Source organism: Plectropomus leopardus, chromosome 10 (genome assembly GCF_008729295.1).
Source record: "Plectropomus leopardus isolate mb chromosome 10, YSFRI_Pleo_2.0, whole genome shotgun sequence".
Lineage (NCBI taxonomy): Eukaryota > Metazoa > Chordata > Actinopteri > Perciformes > Serranidae > Plectropomus > Plectropomus leopardus.
Window position 1 is genome coordinate 34,457,309 of NC_056472.1, and position 27,731 is coordinate 34,485,039.

Genomic DNA, 27,731 nt, shown 5'->3' on the forward strand with positions numbered 1-27,731 from the left:
TGATCAAAAATAATAAATTCACAGTCATGATAATACAACTTTAAGACCTTTCAAGGATTTACATTCACCCATGTTTTAACTGCTGAACCACCCTACTTAGCTTACCATACTCGTCCTTGCAGGTCAGAAGCTCAGTAGCCTCTGAAGGATCACTGATTGCTCCTGCAGAATTCTTGGCCCTGATCCTGAACTGATACTGGTCTCCGTCTGTCAGGTCTGTGACGGTGAAGGCACAGACCTGGATGTTGACATGGTTGGCCTTCTTCCAGGTCTTGCCGCCAGACTCCAGCTTCTCAACCATGTAGCCAGTCAGTTTGTGGCCACCATCATATTTCGGAGCAGTCCATATCAAGGTGACCGTGGTCCTGGTGACATTAATCACTTCAGGTTTGCCAGGAGGATCTAACAGGACACAAAGTAAATTTCAGGTATTTATTATTACAATAAAACCTGGAGATTTCCCAAAGAAGAATCCAAATGCAGTAAACTCACCAATAGGATCCAGGGCAACTATAGCCTCTGTGACCTTGCTTGGCCTTCCTAAGCCGGCCATGTTCATTGCCATTACCCTGAATTCATACTCTAGTCCCTCTATCAATCCAGTAACTCTGCACTCCTTCACTCTCAGAGGAGTCTTAGTGGCTCGTTTCCACATCAGACTGTTTCTCTCCTTAAATTCCACATGATATCCTGCAGAGAACACAAAATCAGTTGGTCATGGTGATTGCTGTTTGCTATTTGCTCACGATTAACTACAAACTGATATGCATCACAGTCTGTTACCAGTTATTGGGGAGCCACCAGTATCCTTTGGATCAGCCCAAGTCAGGATGGCTGACTCCTGGTGGATGCTTGCTATTTCAGGAGGAGCAGGTGCGTCGGGCACATCTGGAGGAAGAAGAGAAGAAGAGAACAGTGAAGATTTAGAAAGGAGGAAGGAGATCATAATCATCTAATCATTCTTCACATAGCCACAAAGGCCTTTACTTTGGCTTAAAGAACAGTTCTGATCAATCAAAACTCAAGAGACACCAACACTTGAGATCTTTTGTCAATATCAGAGTGGCAGTTGAAGTGTTAAATAGTAATAAACCAATTAATTAGCAGAGTGTGATACTCACCAAATGGATGCTGGGCGATGACTGGGTCAGACCTCAGATACTCTCCAACCCCATACTTGTTCTCAGCGAACACTCTGAAGATGTACTCTATTCCGCCGTGGAGCCTGATCACCCTCATGGTGGTCTTCTGGATGGCTGAAGCCACTGTGGCCCACTTGTTGTCCGTTGTCCTTCTCTTCTCAACAATGTAGTTGGATACCTCTGCACCGCCATCATCTTTGGGTGGTGCCCACTCCAGGGTGATGCCGTCAGCAGTGATCTCATCAAACTTAATGGGTCCGGTGCAGATCCCAGGCTTGCCGACCACTTTCAGCTGGAACTTGCAGTCCTTGGAGCCAGCGCTGTTTCTGACGTTGATGGTGTAGGTCTCAGCATCTCCTCTCTGGCAGTCTCTGATCAGCAGAGTGGTGACACCAGGGGATGTCTCTATGCACATTCGGCCGGTGTCCCCAATTCCAATGTCGCCCTTCTTCCAGGTGGCGGTGGGGACAGGTATTCCGATGAGGGGGATGTTGATACGTGTGGTACTTCCCTCCTTCACCACGTAGCAACCATCATGCAGATTACTCAAATTACAGTCAGGCAGCACTGAAATCCAAAGGAATTTTGTTTAACAGAAATAATTTAAAACCAATTTTTCTCCAACAAACCTATTTACTTAACTAAAGCATAAGGCGTTTTCAGACCAGAGGAACTTTTATCTAAAGTTCAGTTTACAGTGCAACAGTTCATGCAAGAAACGTTCAACTTTTGTTGCGGTTATGCCTTCCGTTCACACGACAAAGCATTTTGGGGGCCTGAAAAAGCAAAACAGGTTCCAGAGATTAATCTTTTAAAAACGTGGTCTTACCAAACTGGTCCTTGGCGACCACAGCAAGATCGGTGGGTGGCCCCTCTCCAGACTCATTGAGCGCCTTGACCCTGAACAGGTACTCCTTGCCCTCAGTCAGCTCACCAATGGTGTGCATGGTGTTCTTGCCCTTCATGATCTGCTTCCACTTGTCCTCGCCTTCGCTCTGCTCCAGGATATAAGCAGAAATGTAGCTTCCACCGTCGCTGATGGGCTTCTTCCAGCCCAGAACGATAGAATTCTTGGTGGTCTTCTTGGCTTTGAATTCCGTCACTGGACCAGGTTGCTCTGAAGGAGGAGGACAGTTGAGTTCAGACTGAATCCATGATTTGTTTAACCCTTTGAAATCTGGAGCGACATCACTTTTCTTGTGCTGCGTTTAGACACCTTTCACAAGTACTTGAACCTTCAAAATCTGAGGAAATTGGGTTACTTTTTTCTTTTGGGTTGCTTTCTTTTGAGAAAAATCTCCAAAAAGTATAAATTTATAATTATATATTTAAAATTATTTTACACAAAAGATTAATAATAATAATAATAATAATAATAATAATAATAATAATAATAATAATAATAATAATAATAATAATAATAATAATTATTATTATTATTATTAATTATTATTATTATTATTATTGGGGGTTGGGGGGGGGGGGCTCCAGGAAGAGCGGCAGAGGATGATGAGGGACCCCTCTTCCAGGATGGACAGACGTGCAATAGATGTCATAAGCACTTTTTTTCAGTTTCACTTTTATGTCCTTGTTTTTGTTTGTTTGTTTTTTCTTTTACTTAATTTTTCTTTGGGGTTTTTTGTGTACTTTTTAAAAGTTTTATTTTTTTGCCAATGTTTGGTTCTACTTAAGCTGCTTATTGCCAAAAGGCCAAAAAACCCTTTGTTTTTAAAGACACCAAGCCAATTTCCTCAGGTCTCAAAGGGTTAAAATGTGTCATCCATTTTTCCAACATTTCAAGTGTTGGAAGCGAAAGTAGCTTTACTGATCTGATATAGTTGAGGTGTAACCAATCGAAAATAATACTTTTTTAGAATAAACTCAATAACAACAACCTTGACTTGTAGCTACCTGAGGCTCGGACACTGCCGGCGGTCTCGCAGCCCTCTCCGATACCGTAGGCGTTTTCAGCCAGAACTCTGAAGCAGTAGGCCTGACCCGCCTCCAGATTGGTGATCCTGTAGGAGATCTTGTGGCAGTTGGGCGCCACGCAGGTCCAGGCCTTCCTCTCAGCCAGACGTTTCTCTACGATGTAGCTCTTGACAGGGCTACCACCGTCAATAAGCGGCGCGTCCCAGGTGATGAAGGCGTGGCTTCTGGAGGTCTCCTTTACGGTCAGGTTCTGAGGCGGCCCAGGAGAATCTGAGACAGAGGAGAAGCAACATTTCTGGCTCGGTACTTTTGTTAACTGAGATACAAATCAGGTTGTAAATGTGCCTGATGGGAGTGAAAATATCTTGTAATTGTTCTGAGAAAGAAATATTTTCTATCAGTTTCTTCTTAGGTGAAAAAGTTTCCGATTCAGCAGATTTCTTTTGGCTTTCTAGTAAACAGTACACAGTAAAAAATGTCAGTAAAATGAACAGTGCAGTGCTGTAAAATCACGACATCATAAAACTTTAAATTTACAGTGATATTTTGTAAAGCACTGAACCAATACAGTACATTATACAGTTCAGATGTTGTTGTAAATCAGCAGTTTTACAGTTGAATTACAGTTTGAAATTGTAAAATTTAGCGGTTGTTCTGTAAACTTGTTTACATCTCCACTTAATTTTTTTTTTGACAGATCATTCCGGCAACCAGAGCTGCCAGTTTTTTTTTCTGTAGTACAACATTTTAAAAAAATGTATTTTCTTTACAACACATTTACTATCTGAAAAATAATCGCATTTTAATACGATCTTTGACATAATCCACTGCTGCCTTTTACTGAACTGGCATGTAGACTTTTGGTGATATGGAGGTAAAAAGATGTTAAAAATGAATAAATATTGTCTTTGTGTACATCTATCCATGTGACCACCGTCTCTGTGTTTCAGTATGTTGCAGGTTCATTACAGGACCCGACCTCCACTAAACTATGTTCATGGAAAAAAGGCTTTCAACCAGCAAATTTAGTTTGATTTTACCCTGGATTTCTATTCAGTTACAGCATACCAACAAAACCCGTTGCTGTGTTGACTCTCGTCTGTTGTTTCCTTTATTTCTTTATTTATTAATTAATTGATTTTATGCTGTGTATTGTGTAAATTCTAGTCTATTTGTTAAGCTGTGACAACAAAGATTATCTATCTATCTTTAAGAGGCGTTCTTACCGAGGACCTTGACCACGATGGTGTAGCTCTTGGAGCCGCTGCTGTTCTCCAGTGACAGCACGTATTTGCCTGCGTCGTATCTGTTGATGTCCTCGACCATCAGCAGGGTGTCCCAGTCTGATGTCTTGATCAGCACGCCCTGCCTGTCCTTCAGGTTGCCGTCCACCTTCGTCCATGTCACCTTTGGTGCTGGGCGTCCTCTCAGTGGAACGTAGAGTCTCATGGTGACGCCGGCTCGGAGAACCAAAGCTTTCCTGAGGTCGGCGTCCAGCTCGGCTTCAGGAGCGACTGAGGGACAGACAGAAGACTGTTTGTTAATCATTACGTCATCTGTTTGTCCCCAGAGTCTTTATTTCTTCTTGCTCTGTCTTGTTCTTGGTTTTCTGGCAGTGTTAGTTTGTGCTAAGTTAGCATAAGTTCATCCGGATCACCGAGACACACGTTCTTTAGGTAAAAACTAATTTACAGGCTGGAATGAGTAATGATGCAAAACTGATAAACTACGGACATAAAATATTTCAGAGGACAAAATTTAGACAAAAGATTTGAGTTTTTTTGCATCAAAGAGAGAGAAAAACTTTACCAAGGAAACTCAATTTGGTTTGTTTTTATAATTAGCTAAATTAAAAAATCAATAATCAGTTTAGGAACATACTCAGGATGTCTTTGGGCATGTGGTTTCCAGGGACCTCGCTGGGCTCACTGAAACCGATCTTGTTGACAGCAATGACCCTGAACTGGTACTCGGTGTCGTCCATCAGGCCCGTCACCACAAACTTGGTGGCCTGTAGGTTTTTGGGGATGTTGCACTTGGTCCAGTGCTCAGCGTCGGCTCTCTTGCATGCCACCAAGTAGCCGATGATCTCACAACCGCCGTCGTAGGCTGGTTTGGTCCAGCTGAGGCTGATGGTGGTCTTGGTAGAGTCCACCACCTTGGGGAAGGCAGGCGGGCCAGGAGGATCTGGAGAATTATAGTGATTTATAGTGTTATTATTCTCATATTTTATAAAAAAAAAAAAAAAAAATGTTGAGTTGAAGATCCTGAAGAAAATCCTTTTAACTCTGAAATAGAAATGTGCCTTGGTGCCTATACTGGAATTTTTGCTAATTGTGATGTCATTTCTTGGAGTGTCTTTGAATACTTCATATATCTAAAATCTGCACAATCTCAGCTAAAAAGTTGTGTGAGTCAATGAATAATAATTTTGGTGAGATTATATGAGATGAGGTAAGGTAAGGTAAGAAAAGATCTTTATCTTCATTGTTTGAAAAAAACAAATGCAAGTCAGTTTGGTGACTCTTCAGCGGCTGCACAAGAAAAAGAAGTGCGTTGGGCCGCTGTATTTGAACCCACCACTATCTAAGATAAGTTAAGGTAAGGTAAGGGAAGGGAAGGTAAGGTAAGGTGTTGAGGTGAATGCTCTTGCTATCATGGTTCTTGTTTCAGATTGATTTAAAAAGGATCACGCAAAGAAAAATCATCAATTTTTGCAGGGTAAAATCAGACACTTACAGACGGGGTCGACAGCCAGCGCAGCGTTGGATGCGTCGCTAGGTTTGCCAAGACCAGCCTTGTTCATGGCGATGACTCTGAACTCGTACTCAGAGCCCTCGGTCAGCTGAGCGGCCTTGATGGTCCTGTCGATGACCGGGCGGCGGTTGACCTTAGCCCAGGTCAGCTCGGTGGCCTCACGTTTCTCCAGCATGTAGCCCAGGATGGGGGCCTTGCCGTCGTTGGCTGGAGCCTTCCAGCTCACCGTCATGGAGTCCTTGGTGATGTTGGTGATGACGGGTGGCTCACATGGACCAGGAACATCTGAGGGATGAGAGAACATCACGGCTGGTCAGAGACTGACACAACATAACAAAGAAAAGAGTAATCATCCAAATCATGCTTGATGCATTTTCATCATGTATTTGTAGAGACATTCAGTGGCTTAGGGCGCTTCAGGTGTCCAAACGTACCGTACGGGTTCTTGACCGTAACAGGGTCGGTCATGACAGGGTCTCCGACACCATACTGGTTCTCAGCGCTGACTCTGAACTGGTACTCGTGTCCTTCTATGAGTTTCTCCACTGAGCTGTCGGTGACGTGTCCATGGACGTTGGAGGTGACCAGTGCCCAGTTGGCCCTGCTGGTCTCACGCTTCTCGATGATGTAGTTGGTGATCTCAGAGCCGCCATCCGCAAGTGGGGGCTCCCATCGCAGCTTGACACGGTCGGCAAACACCTTGCCGATTTTCACAGAAGCGGGAGGGCCCGGTTTGTCTGCAGGGGAGACAAAGGCAAACTGTTGTTTATCTGCACACATAAAATACCTTCTTCGACAAAACACTAGTGGCATAGAATTAAATGTAACTCACCGAGCACCTTGACCTTGATGGTGGCGTACTTGGAGCCATTGACGTTCTCAGCGGTGATGGTGTAGTCTCCAGACTCCTTCCTGGTGACGGAGAAGAGGTCCAACAGGTGGACGTGTTTCTTCTGGCTCATCTTCATTCCCTCAGCAAGGACCAGAGGCACGCCGTCTCTCTTCCAGCTCACCTTGGGCAGCGGCTTACCGAACACCTCGGCGTTCAGGCAGACGTTCTCTCCGGCCTTCACAACGATCAGGTTCTTCATTTCGATGCCCAGCTCCACACGAGGAGGAACTGCACAGGAGAAGAACAAACAATAAATCATCAGTGATTGTGAATCATTTCATCTGTCAGTCATAGTTTTCAGTGCTGTATGGCGCCATACCGTTCTCTGCGATGACAGCGATGGGGTCGGACAGCTCGGATGGCAGGCTGATGTTTATGGCGGTCTTGGCGATGACCCTGAACTGGTACTGCTGGCCCTCCTCAAGGCCGTTCACCACGTAGCTTTCAGTCTGGATGCTAATGCAGTTGGTGTTGCATCGTACCCACTTCTCCTCTGGCAACTTTGTGTACTCCATGAAATAGCCAATCAGCTTGCTGCCGCCGTCATGCTTGGGACGGCCCCAGACCAGCGAGACGGAGTTCTTGGTCACATCCATGGGCTCAGGTTTACCCGGCGGTTCTGGATGAAGAGAAACAACGGCTCAGTTATTCTGTATGAACACGGAGGAAGTTAAAGGTTTGAGTTTTGGTTGAGTGAAGCAATATGACGCGTTATTTATAGGGTTTCAGCAACTTTACATGTAGGTGTTTGGACTGAGACTAAATGCCAAACTGTTGATCAGTTGTTCAATGTTCAAAAAACTGCAGGGAAAGCTTTTCAAGCAGCTGATAGCTCTGCTCGGAGTGTTATGGTGTCCAGTCTGTGTCTGTCAGCTTCTTAACAAATAAATCATGTTGAATTGAGGAGAAATTTGTGTCGTAATCATACCGACTGCTGTCCTGGCGGTGATGAAGTTGGTCTGCTTGCACGGTTTGCCTTGTCCGGCCAGGTTTAGCGCCGACACCCTGAAGGTGTACTCCAGGCCCTCGATCAGGCCGCTGCAGCTGTACTGTGTGGCTTTGACTAAGGACTCGTTGGCCTTCACCCACAGGATGCTGTTCCTCTCCTTCCTCTCGATGGAGTATCCAGTGATCGGGGTGCCGCCGTCGCTGCTGGGACGCTCCCATGACAGGATGACAAAGTCCTTGAAGACCTTGTTGATCTGCAGGTTTCTGGGCTCGCTGGGAGGATCTTTGGGGGAAAAACACAACGGTTAGTCTCACAGATGTCGGGTACCATTAATGGAGGTGGAAAGGTTTCGGCAAAGACTCACCAAATGGATATCTGGCTATCATCCTCTCCGAGTAGATAGGTGCAGAGATGCCGAACCTGTTCTCAGCTCGGACTCTGAAGCTGTACTCTTTGCCAGGTGTCAGTTTGGTGACTCTGAAGCTGGTCTTGGTGCAGGATGCGGACATGGTGATCCAGTCGCCCTGGCTGACGTCACACCTCTCCACAATGTAGTTGGTGATGTGGCTGCCGCCGTCCTCCTGTGAGGAGTTCCAGAGCAGCGTGCAGCTGTCGATGTCCTGCTCGGTGATCTCCAGAGGAGCCTCAGGAGGTCCAGGGATGTCTGCGGGGACGCACAGGATGGGACATTCATGTACATGTACCATCAGCGTTATTCACCATTCATATTGTAAACCTGCGGAAGCTGAGAAAATTGGTTCCATTTCTTTCAAAAACAGGGAGAAACCAACCAGGAACTTAAGAAGACATGACCCAAAAAGTTAGCACAAAAAAAATAGTAAAAATGTTACAAGAAAATTATGTGAAAAAAATGAATAAATTTTAATAATTTTTTAATAATAATTAATTTAAAAAAAAAAAATAAAAAAATCAAAAATTAATTTTAAAGCCTTTATTTTCCCTTAAAATTATTAGAAATATTAAATTATCACAATTACTTATATAGTTTTTTTGGACATTTTTTCTTATTTTTTGAATAATTTTCTAATAATCCTTTCCTCTTAAAAACAAAACACAACAAAAATGACCTAAAGAGAGCTAAAGAAAAAAATACATATATATTTATATTTATAATTTTCTTGTTACATTTCTTGCAATTTGCGGGGCATGTCTTGCCATCTCCAGGTCTCATGGCTTTGGTATGACATGCATGTTTCAGCCTTAACCGCGTGTGTTGTTCACACTGACCCATGATGATGACTCGGAGGATTTGGTTGACTTTGCCGGTGCTGTTTTCGGCAGACAGGCTGTAGTAGCCGCTGTCATTTCTGGTCACGTTCTTGATGATGAGCGAGCAGGTCGTCAGTGTCTTAACAACGGACAGGCGATCAGACGTCAGCACGTCCTCGTTGCCCTGCTTCCACTTGCAGAAGGGAGGAGGTTTACCCGCCACGATGGCCTCAACCACCATCTTGGATCCGGCTCTGAAGGTCATGATGTCTGGCATGATGATCTTTGGAGCCACTGAGAGGAACAAGAAGCACAAATGTTACTTAGAAATCAACACTTGCCCTGCCACTGACCAGATTTCCTGTCAATGTCTATTTTCACTGTCATGCTGCAGGGGTCTCCAAAAGCAACAAGAGACACATTTTAATCACATGAATTCATGATTCTGCCGGCAACCACAACAATATCTAAATATGCAGAGTTTGCAGCAAAGCCGTGGCTTAGGGACTGTTCTACAGCCGCGGTGCTTAGGGACTGTTCTACAGCCGCGGTGCTTAGGGACTGTTCTACAGCCGCGGTGCTCCCTGACAGTTAGGAGAAAGTTCCACTCCTCCTCAAACTGAATATTATTTTCAGTATTATTTTTGTATCGTTCAAGTTGAAATAAGAAAATAAGAGGAAAAAAAAGTAAACATGAACTTGAAAAAGATTTCCTTTGACAAAAATGCGATTTTCTCCACTTTTTGTCCAAAATGTTTTATGATGAAAATGCACAATATTTAGGTGTTAATGTGATTAAAAAGGAACGGAAGAAGCTTGAATAAAACGTTTGTTTGTGTATGAAAACAGAAGATCTGTGAATCATTTTGATGTTTTCATTACTTTTATCTTTAAAGAACAAATTATTCGGGGGAAAGATCAGTGAAATATCGGTGCCCGGTGGCAGCTTAAAAACAATAATACTCTGTCGGGGAAAGAGTTACGAGACGATATTGGAGTGGGCAGCAGTCTCCTCAGTGTGAGGTGAATTTTGGGGAGGCTCTACTCACTCAGCTGCTCCTTGACCTCAAACACTCCCTCCGCCTCTCGGGCCAGACTGACTCCCACCGAGTTCCTGGCTGCCACTCTGAACTTGTACTTCTTTCCCTCCTTCAGGCCGACCACCACGATGGTCAGGTCTTTGACCACGGAGTATGGCGTCCACTTGTCCTCGGGAGCGCCCTCCTCCTGATAGTCCACCACGTAACCGTTGATCTTGGCTCCTCCGTCTCTGAGCGGCTTCAGCCAGCCCACCGTGGCGCTGTTCTTCGTGATCTCCAACACGTCCACCTTCTTGGGAGGGTCGGGCTCACCTGAAAGACACACAGCAGGACCAATGATCTTTTAATTTTCATTATTATTATTTTTAATTATTATTATTATTATTATTAATTTTCATTGTTATCATTATTTTCCTTATTTTTGTTACAGATATTATTCGGGAACAGTACATATTTTATTTATTACCTGACAACACAAACAACAACATATAAACATTTTGATCTTTGAGCCATAAACTGCTCCAAATCTGCTGACATCCTTCATCATTCGTCACTCATTCACTTCATCCCTTTTTTTGCTTCTGTGCTTTCTGCATTTATCGATCTAAATCAGAGGCAAACTTACAGTTATCAAATTTCACCGTCTTCATTTCACCCCCCCCCCCCCCCCCCCCCCCCCCCACACACACACACACACACACACACACACACACACACACGCTTCAGACTAGAACGGGGACAAAACAAACGCCAACAACACCACAATTCCCTGTTTCAGCTCTCCGGACCAGCAGCAGATTCACCCCCCACCTCAAATTTAGGACCTCTCCAGAGACAATAACACGGCCCCTTATTTTTACATTTATTTTTTTTAATTAATTCATGATTTTTTTCCTCCTCCTGACCTTTTTTCTTTCTGCTCCTTTTTTATCTGCATTTTGATGAGTGATCTTTGAGGTTATTGTCTCTCCGGTTTGTTAGTCACTTGTTTTGTGCCGAATGTTTCCAAACTATTCACAAAAATAAATCACTAACTTAAAAAAATAAACAGTGGGAATAACAGAGGCAGAGCTGGACAGCATCAGAGACACAGAGTCGGTGGGGACACTCACTGATGGGGTCCACAGCCAGGTAGGACTTGGGCGAGTCCTGTGGGACTCCGATGCCGTACTTGTTGCAGGCGGTGACTCTGAAGTAGTACTCGATGCCGGGCGTCATGTTGGTCACCTTGAAGCTGGTCTTCTTCAGGTCCTCGGTGCACTTGTTCCAGGTCTTCCTGTCCACCTCTCGCGTTTCTCCACAATGTAGTTGGTGATGGGGCTGCCGCCGTCGTTCTCCGGGGGCAACCAGGACAGCTGGGCATTGGTCTTGGTGATGTCAGTGGCCTCCAGGCCGCCGACGGGTCCAGGAGTGTCTGCAGAGGACGAGTTTAAGAATCATTCTGTTTCCTTTCCAGCGAAAAATGTACATTTTTTTAAAGGCAAGCGTTAATTAAAATTCATTTGTGTGTCTCACCGAGGACTTTGACGCGGACGAACACGGCTTTTCTCTCCGGCCCGAGTTGGACAGAGTCAGTGAGTATCTCCCAGAGTCCTCTCTGGTGCTCTCAGGGATGACCAGGAAGGACATGGTGTCCACCTGGTCCACGTGTCCTCTGCGGATCACGTTGTCCACGCCCAGGCGCTTCCAGGTGACCTTAGGGGCGGGTCTTCCTCTGATCACAGCGAAAAGCCTGATTGGACAGCCAGCCCTGACGGACAGGCCCTTCCTCAAACTGGCGTCCAGGTCAATCTCTGGAGCCTCTGTTGCCATAGAAACACACAGAGGTCAAAAGAGTTGTCCACACTCACCACGTCATGTGACACCATCCGTTCGTTCAGCTGGTGTTAGTCAGTTCTTACCCAGGATCTCTTTGGGAGAGACGGCCTCCTTCAGGTAGGCGTGACGTCCCCAGCCCACCTGGTTTTTGGCGGACACCTTGAACTCATACTCCTGCTTCTCGTCCAGTTGGCCGATGGTAAACTCTGTGAGCACCAGCGGGCCGTGAGTGTCGATCCTCTTCCAGCCCTCGGTGGGCTTCTCGGGGTCGGCCTCGCTCTTCAGCCTCATGTCCAGGCTGTACCCGATGATGGGGGCGCCGCCGTCATACACCGGTTTGGACCAGGACAGGGTGATGGAGGTCTTGGTGCTGTCGCCCACCTTCAGGCCTGCAGGGGGGCCGGGGGGCTCTGCAGGTACAGACAGAACAACAAAGGTCAGTAAAAAACACTTTGACAGTACAGTTCAGCAACATCAGCTGCACTTTCCTAAAGCTAAATGTGCACGACTTTTCCAAAAACATCAGCCCTCCGTGTGACGGCGTGACGCACATCCAGAGACAGACCGAACGACCCGCCACAGAGCACCGCGGGAATCAGACTCTGCAGCTCCTCCCTCAGAGTGTCTGACACCCTCAGTCCACAGACGGACACCTGGACTTCATACACACACCTACACTTAAAAATCCAAAATGTATTTATCATAGCTAAAATGTGCAACAGGGTTTTTAGGGTGCAGTAATTCTTTATGTCACTTTCTTAACTGCAATATTTAACTGCTGTCCTACATGAGCTGAAATTCGCCTTGATGCATTTTGTTTTGTTCAGTTATTTTTTCTTTCTTTTTTTTTTTAATTCCTGCCATGTCTCTTCACATTTCTGTTCATATTTGAACTTTGAGATTATATTTTAAGATACTTCAGATATCTCAAAATACATCAAAAATGTGTGCTGGTGTATTTCAGACATTTCAAGCCCAAAAAATTAAAGGTGTTTTACGCGATTATGATGATTATATCTTCTGTTAATGTCTCGTCTGATAAACTGAAACTGATCTCCATAAATGAATTGTTTTAAAAACACTCTCTCTCACTTCCTGTGGTTTCTGTGGCCTGAGAGCAGATCTGGAGAACATAAGTAAACGGTGACAGCAGCGGCGGACTCACCGATGGGATCTTTGGCTGCGACGGGTCTGCAGGGCTTGCTGGGGTCTCCCAGGCCCACCTCGTTCTCGGCCTTCACCCTGAACTGGTACTCGTGGTTGGGGATCAGGTTGGCGACTTTCATGCGTCTCTCGGAGATGGGACTCTTGGTGCACGCCACCCAGCGCACGGCCCGCTTCTCCTTCCTCTCCAGGATGTAGCCAGTAATGGACTTTCCACCGTCGTTCTCTGGAGGAGCCCAGACCACCGTCATCTCGTCTTTACTGACCTGTTAACAAAGGGTTAAAGCTGTGAGCACCAGCTCTGGGATTTATTTCTGCAGGTGATTTCAGGACCAGGGAGAGCGACCGCACTGCGTCTCTAACGAGCTACGACATGAAACACTAAGAGACAGAGACATGTTAACCCTTTGAAACCTGGACTGACGTCACTTTTGTGCTGAGTTCAAGTGCTTTAATCTTTGAACTAAATGAGCTAATTTTTTGGCGACAAAGAATTTTACATTTAAAACTACGTTACATAAAAAATACAATGACATGTGAAATATATATATATATATATATATATATACACAGATTTTTTTTTTAGCTATTTTAGGGGAGGATTATCAGAAAATTTATCAAAAAAAAAAGGAAAAATGTCCCGAAAACTATATTTGTAATAATAATCATTTCATATTTAAAATCTTGTCACAGAAAAAAAGTATGTAAAAAAAATAAATACAATGTTTAATTTTCAATGTAATCTTCAAGATTTCTGTACACAGTAACTAACCATTCATTTTATTTTTTAATTGTTAATGGGTTTTTTTCTTTGCATTTTTATTTTATTTATCTGCTGATTTTTTTCCCCGTAAGTCAATTTTAGGAAAATCTATGAAACAGGAAGTCTTTTTAGGGTACCTTGGTGACCTCAGGTGCCTCAGGGGGTCCAGGTCTGTTGAACTGGGTCTTGACAGTGATGGGCTTGCTCTCGATGGCGGGGCCGGTTCCCATCTTGTTCTCGGCCCTCACTCTGAAGATGTACTCGTTGTTCTCCACCAGACGAGTGACGTTGCAGTATGGTGTAACCACGGAGGCCGAGTACGTGGACCAGACCATCCTCCTGGTCTCGCACTTCTCCAGGATGTAGCTGTCCACCTCACAGCCTCCGTCATCCTCCGGAGCGTCCCAGACCACCCTGCACCTTTCAGCTCCGATACCAGTGATCCTGAGGTTCCTGACGGGGCCGGGGACGTCCAGGACGTTCAGGTTGGCGTAAGCCGTGAAGGTGCCGGCCGAGTTGGTGGCAGTGATGATGTACTTCCCGCTGTCGCTGCGTCTGGACTTGGTCAGAAGGAACTTGGAGTAATCTGGTCCGGTTTCATAGCTGATTCTGGGGTTGTCTCCGACCGCTTTGTCTTTGGTCCATTTGACATCGGGCTGCGGCTTTCCTCTCAGGCCGGCCTCCATGCGGGCGGACTCTCCAACTTTCACCGTCAGAGTTCCAGCCAGCTTCATGTCCAGGACCGGCTTCTGGATCTCCTCCTTCACCACAATGTCCGCAAGTTTCACCCACGCACTCTCCCCTCCTTCATTGACCGTCTGCACCCTGAATGACAGATGATGAGATTTATTAACAACATTTCTGAGGCACAACACACCAAAAAAACAAACTTAAGATGTCTGATCATGTTTTTTTGCCCCCAAACTCCACCCGAGTCTTTTGATATTAAACATCAACACAATATTTGCCGAAACACTTTTTTGGAACTCGCGATTGTGTTTTATTGTCATTTCTAAAATATCATTTAAGTTCTGCTCAGTTCTGTATCAGAAACCCGCCTGCTGCGAAGCTCTGCACTCTGATGCAGCGACCCACCTGAAGGTGTAGGTCTGGTTCTCTGTGCACTTGTCAGCCATGAAGAAGGTGTTGGTCAGTGTGCCGGCATTGAGCTTCTCCCACTGCTCAGCGTCTTTGGCTTTGCACTCCAGGTTGTAGGAGAGGTTGGGGCTGCCGCCGTCGTAGTCGGGCTTCCTCCATCTCAGGTAGACGTAGTTCTTCCCGATGTCAGTGGCCCTGAAGTTCTCGGGCTCACCGGGCTTCTCGATGGGGTCGATGGCCAGCAGAGGGGTCTTGATCTCCACGCAGGGTCCAGGGCCCATCTTATTGACAGCGCAGACACGGAACAGGTACTCGTGGCCCTCCATCAGCTTGGCCTTGATCTTGCGGTTGGTGCAGTTGGAGGAGATCATGGACCACATGCTGATGCTGGGCTCACGGCACTCCACAATGTAGTTGGTGATCTCAGATCCACCGTTGTCTTTGGGGGCCTCCCAGTTGATCATGCAGGAGTCCCTGGTGGCGTAGGTGGTGTGCAGGTTTTGGCAGTGGCTGGGTCTGTCCAGAACGTTGACTGTGATGTTGCAGGACGCCTCGCCGCCTTCGTTTGAAGCCTTCAGGATGTATTTTCCATGGTCGTCTCTCGTGGCTTCTTTGATCCTCAGATGGACCACGGGCAAGTTCTGCATGATTGTGACACGTTTGCTTTTCTCCATGACCATCTCCCCCTTCGACCAGATCACCTCTGGGTCTGGGCGGGCCTTGATGTAGCCGATGATGTTGATGTTGTGTCCGACACGCACGGTGAGGTGCTCGCGGCAGGTGGCATCCATCTCGATCTCTGGAGGGATCACGATGTCCTGAGCGACGATGGACTCTGGGATTTCTCTGGACTCTCCATCTCCGATCATGTTGGAGGCGTAGACTCTGAACCTGTAGGTCACGCCCTCCTCCAGACCCTTCACCGTGAAGGCGCACTGCTTTACGAAGTCGTCCAGGTTCATCGTTTTCCACTCTTCAGTGTCCCCCTTCTTCATCTCCACGGTGTAGCCCAGGATGGGGCTACCTCCGTCTCTGGTGGGTTTGGTCCACACCAGGTAGGCGGTGGTCTTGCTGTAGTCTTTGACTTTGGGGTTGACAGGGGCGCTGGGAACGGTGATGGGCCTGCAGGGCTTGCAGGTGTCGGAGACAGGAGAAGGGCCGCTGTAGCCGGCGATATTCTCAGCAAACACTCTGAATTCGTACTCGTTGCCCTCAAACAGACCCAGCACTCTGTACCTCAGGTCCTTGCAGGGCGTCTTGTTGACGCGGATCCATTTTCCTCCCTTATGTCTGCGCTCGATGATGTAGCCTGTGATCTGGCTGCCGCCGTCGGACAGGGGCATGGTCCAGCCCACTGTAACGGCATCCTCTGAGACATCAGAGAACTGTGGCTTACCAGGCGGGCTGGGCGGCATGAAGGAGTGCTCAGCGACGGTGGGCTTGCTCTCCAAAGGAGCGCCGATGCCCATCTTGTTCTCGGCACGAATACGGACCACGTACTCTACGCCCCTCTGCAGGCGGATAATGTTCATCTTGGTGGCGAGGCTGCCAGAGCTCACGCCTCCCCATGTTCCCTTGTTGGACTCTCTCTTCTCCACGATGTAGTTGGTGACAGGGCTGCCGCCGTCGTCCTTGGGAGGACGCCACTCGATCATCATGGAGTCAGGAGTGACCTCCAAGATGTTGACAGGGCCGATGGGAGCGGCGGGAACATCTAGGACTGTGACGTTAAGGGCAGCTGTCTTGGTTCCGGCCGGGTTGGACACGGTGAGCAGGTAGGAGCCGGTGTGGTTCCTGGTGCACTCGTTGATGCTAAGCACAGTGGAGAAGTTGTCTGTGTCGATCTTGATGTTTCCCTCACTCTTGATCTCCTCTCCGTCCATGGACCACTTGGCGGTGGGAACGGGGATTCCTCTCATGATAGCTGGCAGCCTGATGGTGGTGCCGGCCTTCACCGTGATACCCTCAGTGAGCTTCAGGTCCACCTCAAGGATCGGAGGAACTGTGGACGAGCAGACAGAGAAGGTGACCTCGAGATACGAGACTCATCATGTTTACAGACACTGAAATTAAGTGTTGGTGAACAGGAGTGACAGGGGCCAGTCGCAGCAGCCCCACAAATGTTTCTGGGATTTTAGGACGTTTCAAGGATTTTAAGATTTCAAGGACTTAAGGACGTTTCTTGGATTTTCTGTTGCTTCTAAGATTTTAGGACATTTCTAGGATTTTAGGACATCAGTGTCTCAGCTGTGTCCTCTGTCGGGGGTGTGGGGGATCCTCCTCTGACTCTTTTTTTGATCAACAAGCTCTATTTTGATGCTGTCTTATGTCTCTGACACCTTATGGAGACTAAAAGGACAAAAACAATTCACAGTCTCAATCACTTTACTTTTATTGTCAATTAGAAAATGGTTGGGGGGCCACAAGGAGCCCTGTCAGGGGCCAGAGTTGGCCCGCGGGGCATAGGTTGAGCATCACTGCTGTTTAGAGTGCTTAAGTTTAGTTGTGTATCTCACCCAGTTTCTCCTGACAGAGGATGGGCACGGTGGTGTCGGGTCTGCTGAGGCCGATGGCGTTCTCTGCCCTCACTCTGAAGCGGTAGGTCTTTCCCTCCTCCAGGCCGGTCACATGACTCTCTGGGATGCTCACGACCTTCCACTCGTCCCACTCCTTCTCTCCCTCCTCCTGATACTCCACCAGGAAGCCGGTGATCTCACTTCCTCCGTTGCGGTCGGGCCAGTTCCAGACCAGCCACACCTCGGTTTTGTCCACGTCGCTGTGGTGCAGGTCTTTGGGAGGACCAGGAGGGACTGCAGGGACGGAGGAAAGAGATTTCAACTGGTTCATTTTTACCAATTAATTTCCAGGACTTTTCCAGGACTTTGAGGCAAATGTTAAAGACCATACATTCTCAGAATTCTCTAATTTTAGTCTTTTTTTCTTGAAAAATGTTTGCAGATTTTTACAGAAGAAAAACAGCTTTTTTTTTCCTTTTTTTTCCATTTAAAAAATTGGGGGGGCTTTGAAAAGTATATTTTCTTGAAAACATTTTGCCAATTGTTTTTTCTGTTTTTGACAGTTTTTAAAGACAATTTAAAAAAAAATATTTTCCTTTCTTTGTAAATTGCCTCCAAAAAATTAAATAAAAACATTTGCCTTTTTTTCTCTTTAAAAATCTGCAAAAATTTTGGGGAAAAAATGGCGGAAAATGGAAAAAAACCTGTGGGTTTGGAAAAAATGTTTTCTTTAAAAATGACCCCATTTATCACAGCCAGAAGCTGTAAAAACAGAAGTTATCGTAAGATGTTCAAATTTCCAACAGTTCTTGATTTATTTTTGTTTTGAAACAAAATTTTATGATTTTTCCAAATCTTTCAGGTTACATTTAGTTTCGAGAATTCCATGACTTTCCATGACCGTATGAACCCTTGACAATAATCTGCTGATGAGGCGTTCAGCATGCTGGTACTCACAGAGCGGGTTCATGGCCTTGATGGGCTTTGGCGTCTCGCGATATCCGCTGCGGCCGTACACGTTCTCGGCAGCGACCCTGAAGGTGTAGGAAGTGCCCTCCATCAGGTACTTCAGCGTCATGCTGCGCTTCTTGGACGTGGAGCAGACGGGGACCCACTGAGTGGACGCCGTGTCCTTCTTCTCCACCACGAAGTTGGTGATGCGACTGCCGCCGTTGTCCTCCGGGTCCTTCCAGGACAGGTAGGCGGAGTCGCTCCTGACGTCAGACACCCGCAGGTGCTGGACGGGACCCGGTTTGTCTGAAGGCAGAGCGGGAACGTCACTATTTGCTGCATGTCATGCCCTCTCTCATCCCTCCCAGCTCAATCATAAATTCCAGAAAAGCCACAAAATAATAATAATACAAAAAAAACGAATAATACTAAAATAATAATGCTAAAATAATACCACTAAAATTATAAATAATTCTAAAATTAAAAAACTAAAATAATAAATAATGGTAAAATAACAATAATACAATTAATAATTCAAAAATACAAAAACTAAAAAAATATATAATACTAAAAAAAATTCACGTCTTACCGAGCACCAGCACGGTGCAGATGGCGGTCTTGGAGCCGGCCGGGTTCTCCACGGTGAGCGTGTAGTCTCCGCAGTCTCCGCGGTGACAGAACCTCATCTCCAGCTTGGTGCCGGCCTGGTTGGTCTCGATGTCGGCCCTGGTGGGGACCTCGGCGTCGTTCTTCTTCCAGGTGACGGTGGGGAATGGCACGCCCTTGATGGCGGCCATCAGAGTGATGTGGGTGCCGGCCATCGCCCTCACCTCGCGGGTCATGGCGGCGTCCAGAATGAGCTCTGGGGGCTCTAAGGGGCGATGGCATGAAGAAGAAGAAGAAGAGGAAGAAAAAAAAGAAAAAAGAGGAAATGGTCGTTAACGCAGAGACGTCACGGTCTGAGTCTGTTTTGGTAGATCACAGTGGACAATGACGGCTCACCAAGTCTGTCCTGCACTCTGATTGGCTCCGTGAGGTTGGCGGGGTCGGACACTCCGGCGGCATTGACGGCCATGACTCTGAAGCGGTACAGAGCGCCTTCGTCCAGGCCGATCACCTTAAACTTGGTCTCCTGGCAGGAGTCCGGAGTCTGGTTCACCTGAGGGTGCCAGCAGGACCAGATTCAACATCCAGGTTCATTCACAGTTTTACAAAAACCGAGTTTCTTTTCAAATATCTTGGCCATTTTTTTTCCTTCAAAATTGTTGCTGATTATTTTGAAAAATAATTTGTTTCCCACTTCTTTTTTTTTTCAAAAAAAGGGGATTTTTTTAAGAAACTGTTTTTCGCCCTTTTTTTTTCAATTAAAACAGCAAAATTTCCCACTTAAAAAAAATAGATTTCTGAAGAAAATGTTTCAGCATGGGTTTTTTCCTTCAAATTTTTGGGATTATTTCTGAAAAATCACCAAAAATGACACCATTGATCACAGGCAGACGCTGCAAGAACAGAAATAATTCTGGATTTTTAAACACATGCTGTTTTCTGAAACAAAATTCCATGAACTTTCCAAAACTTTCAGACTTTTTCCAGGTTTTCCATGACCGTATGAACCCTGAATATGACTTCATGTTTGGAGGGACTGAGGAGGAGCGGAGTGAAGGTCAGGGGTCAGGGGTCAGGGATCGGGGGTCGGGGGCGTCGGTAAATCAGACTGACCTGCAGCCACTCCTCCTCTCCGGCCTTCTGGAACTCCAGCAGGTATCCGAAGATCTTCCCTCTGCCGGTGTCAGTGGGCGGCTGCCAGGACAGCGTCACCGACTCCTTGGTGAAGTCGATGGCCTGGAGGTTGACGGGTGGGCCGGGTTTCACTGTGGGGGGGGGGGGGGGGGTGGGACAGGTTTAGTGATGGATGGACGGGGTGATGGAGATTTAACAGAGCTCCGCTGGAGGACTCACCGATGGGGTCTTTGGAGAAGACGGGTTTGGACGGCGGGCTCGGGTCTCCGGCGCCGACCACGTTCTCAGCGCTGACTCTGAACTCGTACTCGCAGCCCTGCAGCAGCTCCGTCACCCAGTACTCCACCTTCGGGTAGATCCGGTCCGTGTTGCAGCGAACCCACCTGGAAACAAACGTCAGCAGCCGATCGTTGTTTCTAATCTCCATTTCCACACGTCACATTTTATCATGTGATCCTGTGTCGATTGTTTGTCTTGTGTGTGTGTGTGTGTGTGTGTGTGTGTACCTCTTGGCCATGGTCTCCTTCCTCTCCACAATGTAGCCTGTGATTGGTTTTCCTCCGTCAGCAGGAGGCTCCCAGCTGATGAGGGCCGAGTCGTGATAAACCTCCTTCACTGTGGGCTGTTTGGGAGCGTCAGGCACCTCTGTGATGGACATAAGACACACAGACTGATGAGAGACATTTACACCTCTGTGATGGACATAAGACACACAGACTGATGAGACATTTACACCTCTGTGATGGACATAAGACACACAGACTGATGAGACATTTACACCTCTGTGATGGACATAAGACACACAGACTGATGAGACATTTACACCTCTGTGATGGACATAAGACACACAGACTGATGAGACATTTACACCTCTGTGGTGGACATAAGACACACAGACTGATGAGACATTTACACCTCTGTGGTGGACATAAGACACACAGACTGATGAGACATTTGTATGACATCTGTATATCGCTACAAATGATTGTGAAACACGACATGAAATGGGATCAAACTTGCTTGAAAAGTGGGATTATATAGAGCTCTATTCTGCTTTACCTGAGGTGCTTTTTTGGACCTATTTAATTATATATTTATTTATTTATTTCTATTTACTTTTTATTATTTATTCCTATAAATAATTTATTATTCATGAATTTATTTATTTTTGACACAATTTGAAGGTATACATTTTAACCAATAACCGCTGTCAATATCTCAACACATAAATATCCGGGCAATGAAAGACAGAGGTGTGTGAGCATGCATGTGTGAGCGTGCACATGTGAGTGTGCACGTGCGGTCGGCGAGACTCACTGAAGACGTCTCTGGCCTTCATCTCTGCAGACAGCAGCGGCTCACTGATGCCGTAGATGTTCTGAGCCATGATCCTGATGATGTACTCACGACCCTCGATCAGCTTCGGCACCTGGAGAGAGAGAGAGAGAGAGAGAGAGAGAGAGAGACACACACACACACACACACACACACACACACACACACACACACACACACACACACACACACCGGGATGCAAACATCAGCAAGCATTTAAAAATGCAATGAATTATTTTCAGTCTGGGATATGTCAGTGTGTGAGTGTAGCTGCTGACAGTCTGGGATATGTCAGTGTGTGAGTGTAGCTGCTGACAGTCTGGGATATGTCAGTGATCAGCAGCTACATTGACTGTGACAGGTCACCTAGTGGAAATAACATGTATTTCCTCCATATGCCAAATATGGTCAAAATGACCTCATCAGGTGGAAAATAGTCAAAATGACAAATTCAGAGTCAAAAGCCCAGAATGACACCCAGAAATAATACAAGTCCTGTTTTTCTGCTCTGATGGCTGTGGGATCAAAAATGTCAGTTTGAATGGGTTTCAATGGAGCATTTTTGGACCTGAACAGTCTGAATGTAACTATTTAGTTTCCACAGTGTATTTTAGACTTATTGTAGGAGCTGAGCTGCAAATTCACTGATTACACTCAAATACACAATCTGGACTACATTTAGGACACATGCATCAACACACACACAGTTATCACAACAGGAAGAAGAAAAGAGACTAAAATGCAGCAAACAGGCCCTAAAGGGTTAAACTTCTCAGTGAGTGGTGTCAGATTTCAGCTCACCCTGCAGGTGGTCCTGGTGCAGGAGGCGGTGACGGGCATCCACAGGTCTCTGTTGGTGTCTCTCTTCTCGATGATGTAGTTGGAGACGGCGCAGCCTCCGTCGTCCAGCGGGGGGTTCCAGGAGACCACCATGTAGTTCCTGTAGACCTCGTTGAAGACCACGGGGCCCTCCGGAGGCTGAGGACGGTCTGACGGGAGCAAAAACCAACACAGATCACTCCTGGTTCACTCATCACACACACGGACATGGACATGGACAACTTTGCAAAACTTTTCCATGACTTTTCAAAGACCCATTAGAATGTTTTTTTTTCTTGTCCTGCTTGCCGGGCTTTTTTTTTTTTTTTTTCAAATAGATTTTACTGATTTTTGAACTTAACAACACAGTGCTCAGATCTCACATTAAAGACAGACAGGAAAATAAAATATATTATTATTATTATTAATAAGGCGCTACAAGTTTTGCGGTAACACTGCAGGACTGGCATGTTTTTCATTCATTTTTAATGACTTTTCCAAAACTTCTGAATGATTTTCACTTATTTAAGCTCTTCCAGGCTTGGAAAACATGACAATGAAATTCCATGACTTTCCCAGATTCAATCCCTGATTCAAAAAACATTTTATTTGATTTTAAATCTGGTGTTTTCTGTCCTTTTTTTGCACTTTGAAGAGTTTGTGTGCAAATCATGTAATCTGAAATTTAATAATTCTGAACTTTGGCCTCTGAATGCTTCGTCTGTCTCTCTGATCCGACTCACCGACCACGGTGAGGGTGCAGAGTCCAGAGCGGGAGCCGGCGGCGTTGTCCACGCTGACGGCGTAGAGGCCGCTGTGGTCCCTCTTGGTGTGGGCGATGTTGAGGCTGAGATGGCGCGTGGTGCTGTGGAGGCTGATGTCATCGTCGGCCTTCAGCTCCTCCTCGTTCTTCTTCCAGGTGATAGTCGGGGCCGGTTTGCCGCTGTAGCGTCCCGACAGCATGCAGGCGTCTCCCACCTTCACCATCATCTTGTCCCTGAAGTCCAGGTCCAGGTTTGGCGGTTCTGAGGGGGTACAGCGTATTAAAAGATCAGCGGATCGTCTCTAGTTTTCCATCAGATGAATTAACGTGTCTCTGTGTCACTCACCCAGCTCGTCCTTGCACTGGACGGGTTTGGTGGCGAAGGACGGTTTGCCCCGTCCCACCTGGTTGACGGCAGAGACTCTGAACTCGTGGCTCGAGCCGTCCTTAAGCCCCGTCAGGGTGAACTTCCTGTCCATCAGCTTGGTGTCTCCACCCACGCGGGTGAAGCTGTCCTTGCCGACCATGCGGGACTCCAGGATGTACTCCGTCACCTCGGCGCCGCCATCGTATTTGGGCGGTCTCCAGGCGACCGACAGGGATTCCTTGGTGACGGCGGTGATGTGCAGGTCCTCTGGACGCTCAGGGACAGCTGGAGGAGACGCAGACAGCATGAGACACATTTAACAGAAATAATATCACCTGTTTTAAATGTAATGGTTTGGCTTTCTACCCTTTTTATATGACATCACTTCCTGCACTGAAGTCTAATCTGCTGATACATGCGCTTATTTCTTTTACTCTTAATTTTATCTGCACTCTTATTTACATTTTATTTAGGAAATTGCATTTTTGTACTTGCGCCCCCATCTGGTCATGTACGCAGTTTTGTGCTGTTTAAACTAACTAAAGGGTTAAAACGATAACGATGTATATCAGGTCTCTGTGTGCCACTCACAGATGGGGTCCTTGATGAGAACCATCTTGTCGGTTTCGATGAACGGTCCCATGCCGATGATGTTCTCGGCGGCGATCCTGAAGAAGTAGCCCTTCCCGTCGATGAGTCCCTGCACCACGGCGTTGTTCCGGGTCACCGTGTAGGACACCGACGTCCAGCCCATGCGGTCTGCCTCCCTCTTCTCGATTATGTAGTTGGTGATGGCCGAGCCGCCGTCGTCCTCGGGGGAGTACCAGGTCAGCTTGCAGGAGTCGTTGGTCAGATTCTCGCCGGCGAAGGGTTGGCCGACGGGTCCGGGGACGTCTGCAGGGAGGACAGAGGGGACGTTGTTTACGAGGTGGAAAAAGTTTGACTTTGTCACTTGATGTCTGAATAAATGCAGACGGATGTTTGCTGAGGACTGACGGCATCGTGTAACTTTACTTTAGTTGATTTATTTTAATCATAAACACATTTCATCTCCTCACCGCGGCCCCCCGACTCACCGAGCACCTCCACGATGACGGCCTTCTTCCTCTCGCCACCCTCGTTTTTAGCGCTCAGCGTGTAGATGCCCTGGTGTTGGCGTTTGCAGTTCTTGATGACCAGCGAGTTGGAGATGCCTGTCTTCTCCACCGCGGCCTCTTTGGGCACCTCGGCGTCGTCGCGGCACCATGAGATCTGCGGGGCGGGTTTACCCGACACATAGGCGATGATGCGGATGGTGCCGCCGGCGTGGACCACGATCTTCTCCTTCACAGAGGCGTCCAGGTCCATCTCCGGAGGAACTGGAGGAGACGGCGTGAGGTTTAGAAAACGTTTTCACCAGAAACATCACAGATAAACAAACGTGAGCTGGATCCGAGTCTTACTGGTTCTGTCTTTGGTCTCGATGAGCTCCGACACGTATCCCGGCTCTCCGACTCCAGCGGCATTCACAGCTCGGACTCTGAAGCGGTACAGACCGCCCTCCTTCAGACCAGGAACCACGAACTTGGTCCCTCTGATCTCGGTGTCTTTCGCCTGCAGAGACAACAGCGAGATGCATACTCAACCCCAAAATAAAAACTGAAAAAAAAATCTCCAAAACAGGAACATATAAACCAAAAAACTCTCTTGAACAGGAACATAAAAATGTATATTGTTTTCACTCTTTGACCTGGATCCACATCGGGTTTCTTTTTCTTCATTCAGGCGCCTTTCACAAACTATTTGAGCACTTTGAAAACGGAGAAAATTGGTTTTGATTTGTCCCACAAATTGCAAAAAAATTTACCTTAAAATTAATTTTAAAAAGAAAGGGGGATTATTAGAAAATGATCTAAAAAAAGGGAAAATGCCCAGAAAACTATATTCATAATTCAAATTTAATAATTCAAATTATGTTACAGAGAAATATATAATAAAACCTATAAAACAAAAACTTTTTCATTATTTAAATTCAGCACTTTTTCTTGTTTTGTCGTCTTTTTTATCTTTTCTTTCTTTATTTACCTACCAAGAGATGATTGATGTAAATGATCGGTCCAGCTGACTCAGCATATTTACATTTGTATTTTATACTGATGTTCATTAATTTGCTGTGTCCCTTTGAAATAAACATTAAACATTAAAAATTAAAAAAATTAACTTCCTACTGTACTATTATTTTTTGTACCTTCTGCCAGCTCTCCTCGCTCTCGGGCTCCTTCTCCTCCTCCTCGGCGCCACTCAGCAGCAGCCTCCTCTGAGCCTTCTTCTCTTCCTCCTCCTTGTTAACCTCCTTGAACTCGGCAATGTACCCGGTGACCTTTGACCCTCCGTCCGCCAGTGGAGGGATCCACTCCAGCTCGACCGTAGACTTGGTCCAGTCCGTCACTTTGGGAATGGGCGGCCCGGGAGGCTCTGAACACACACAGAAATACTCGCATTATCGTGACAATCATCAAAACAAACAAAGATGACGAGAAGGTTTATGAGCTGAGAGAAATTTGTTTGTTCAACAGTTAATGACGACTGATGTTTAACCCTTTGAAAACTGAGCAAACTGCCTTGATTTCTTTCAAAAACATTGAAAATCTAAGAGAATGACCTGAAAAATTGAATGAAAAAACTGATGTTGCTGCAGGTTTCAAAGAAGATTTCAGGGTTAAGTGATTAAAAGAATCAAATTAAAGTCATTTTTTAATAGAAACAGGCATCTCTTACTGATGGGGTCTCTGCAGAGTATGGGGTCAGAGGGCACGCTGGGCAGGCCGCAGCCGGCGGCGTTGACAGCGATGACCCTGAACTGGTAGGAGGCGCCCTCCTGCAGGCCGGTGACATGCCAGTTGTTGCCCAGAGGCAGCGCTCTGATTGGCTCGCGGAGGACACGGACCCAGCGCTTTGCAGTCGTCTCCTTCTTCTCCACGTAGTATCCGGTGATGGGGGAGCCGCCGTCGTACTTGGGCTCGTCCCAGCTGACCTTCATGGACTCCACGCAGACATCCGTCACCGTCGGCTTCTCACACTGACCAGGGACAGCTGCAAGAGGGCGGGACATCGATCAGTAATCAATACATCTGCTGCAGGAGTCATCGATCAATAATCAATACATCAGCAGGAGCCAGATAAAACTCGCTCAGAGAGTAAAAACTCACTGAAGAGGTTTCGGGCTTTCTCTGGCTCACTCATCAGCGGCGGGCCAACACCGAACTTGTTCTGGGCCATGACTCGGAACTCGTACTCGTGGTTCTCCGTCAGCCGGGTCACGACGTAGGCGCACTCCTTGGGGTCATTGGAGACATGGACCCAGGACTTCCTGTTTTCCTCGCGCTTCTCCACCACGTAGTTGGTGATCTTGGACCCGCCGTCGTCTGTGGGCGGGTTCCAGGACAGGCCGATCCTCTCAGCAAACACCTCTGTGAACTTGATGGGTCCGATGGGAGCACTGGGAGGTCCTGCAGGGGGAGGAGTCATGTTTGTCAAGTTAAACATTAAAGTAGCGTCAACACCCAGAGTTCCTACAGTTGCAAGTCAGATTCAAGACTTTTTTTTAATGCTACTCGGAATGAAATTAACCCTTTAAACACCTGAATCCAAATCAGTTTTCTATATGACGCCTTTTCGTTAGCATTCAAAGCTCTGAAATGTTGTTTTGTAGATTTCCTGGATCATTGCTGCACTGTATTGTGGTCTTGGTTGCCCTGATGCTGTAATCCTGCTCGATGCCACCTTCTACCATTATTATGAATCATGCCTCCGCTATTAATATACATATGGGACTTGTAATAACACAATATTTGCTTGTAACATCACATGCTATCATAAATTTATTAAATGTATTAAATGTTTATTTCTATTGTTATATGTTATGTTATTGTTACCATTATTGCTGTGCATCACTCTCTCTCTTTCTCTTTCCTATATGTCATTTTGTCATCTACTGTAATTAAATCTATTGCATGTCTGTCCGTCCTGAAGAGGGATCCCTCCTCAGTCGTTTTCTTTTTGGGAAGTTTTTCCTGAGTGGACGTGAGGGTCTAAGAACAGAGGGATGCTGTATGCTATAAAGCCCTCTGAGGCAAACTGTGATTCGTGATATTGGGCTTTATGAATAAAATTGACTTGACTTGAAATCTGAGAAAATTGGTTTGATTAAAAAAATACTAATAATAATTTTTAAAAAAGCTAAAAGAAATTGAGCCAATGTGCTCGGGTATCAAAGGATTTAAGACCAAAAAACCCATTTACCGACAGCAGTTTCTCAGGATTTTAGGACAGTTTCGCTCAAGTGTTTAACGAACCATGAAACACAGTGTTTTTGTCAGGATCTTAACATTTACCTGCTTGTTTGTTGGCCAGTTTTCTTGGTGTTTTTGTGTTTCTCACTCTGATGCCGAGCCATGCATTTTCTTTACTGGCTTA

At 46.3% G+C, this 27,731-nt stretch overlaps 1 protein-coding gene across 1 annotated transcript in view; it reads right to left on the bottom strand.

The window, feature by feature from the left end:
- The window catches only part of LOC121949594 (titin-like), a 240,933-nt gene that overhangs the window by 45,937 nt on the left and 167,265 nt on the right, over positions 1-27,731 (bottom strand). The window contains 41 exon segments of the mRNA XM_042495327.1: positions 106-402; positions 493-690; positions 784-888; positions 1,122-1,709; positions 1,972-2,259; positions 3,054-3,344; positions 4,301-4,588; positions 4,956-5,261; positions 5,814-6,116; positions 6,266-6,568; positions 6,664-6,951; positions 7,043-7,342; positions 7,652-7,954; positions 8,037-8,336; positions 8,921-9,196; positions 9,952-10,254; positions 11,055-11,232; positions 11,235-11,356; positions 11,458-11,494; positions 11,497-11,744; positions 11,844-12,170; positions 12,926-13,190; positions 13,825-14,512; positions 14,783-16,787; positions 17,302-17,595; positions 18,259-18,558; positions 18,842-19,123; positions 19,255-19,411; positions 19,972-20,123; positions 20,212-20,375; positions 20,499-20,637; positions 21,310-21,421; positions 22,129-22,316; positions 22,890-23,171; positions 23,256-23,561; positions 23,868-24,170; positions 24,353-24,634; positions 24,719-24,869; positions 25,504-25,730; positions 26,034-26,348; positions 26,465-26,764. Of these exon segments, the coding sequence (XP_042351261.1) occupies positions 106-402; positions 493-690; positions 784-888; positions 1,122-1,709; positions 1,972-2,259; positions 3,054-3,344; positions 4,301-4,588; positions 4,956-5,261; positions 5,814-6,116; positions 6,266-6,568; positions 6,664-6,951; positions 7,043-7,342; positions 7,652-7,954; positions 8,037-8,336; positions 8,921-9,196; positions 9,952-10,254; positions 11,055-11,232; positions 11,235-11,356; positions 11,458-11,494; positions 11,497-11,744; positions 11,844-12,170; positions 12,926-13,190; positions 13,825-14,512; positions 14,783-16,787; positions 17,302-17,595; positions 18,259-18,558; positions 18,842-19,123; positions 19,255-19,411; positions 19,972-20,123; positions 20,212-20,375; positions 20,499-20,637; positions 21,310-21,421; positions 22,129-22,316; positions 22,890-23,171; positions 23,256-23,561; positions 23,868-24,170; positions 24,353-24,634; positions 24,719-24,869; positions 25,504-25,730; positions 26,034-26,348; positions 26,465-26,764 (12,561 nt within the window).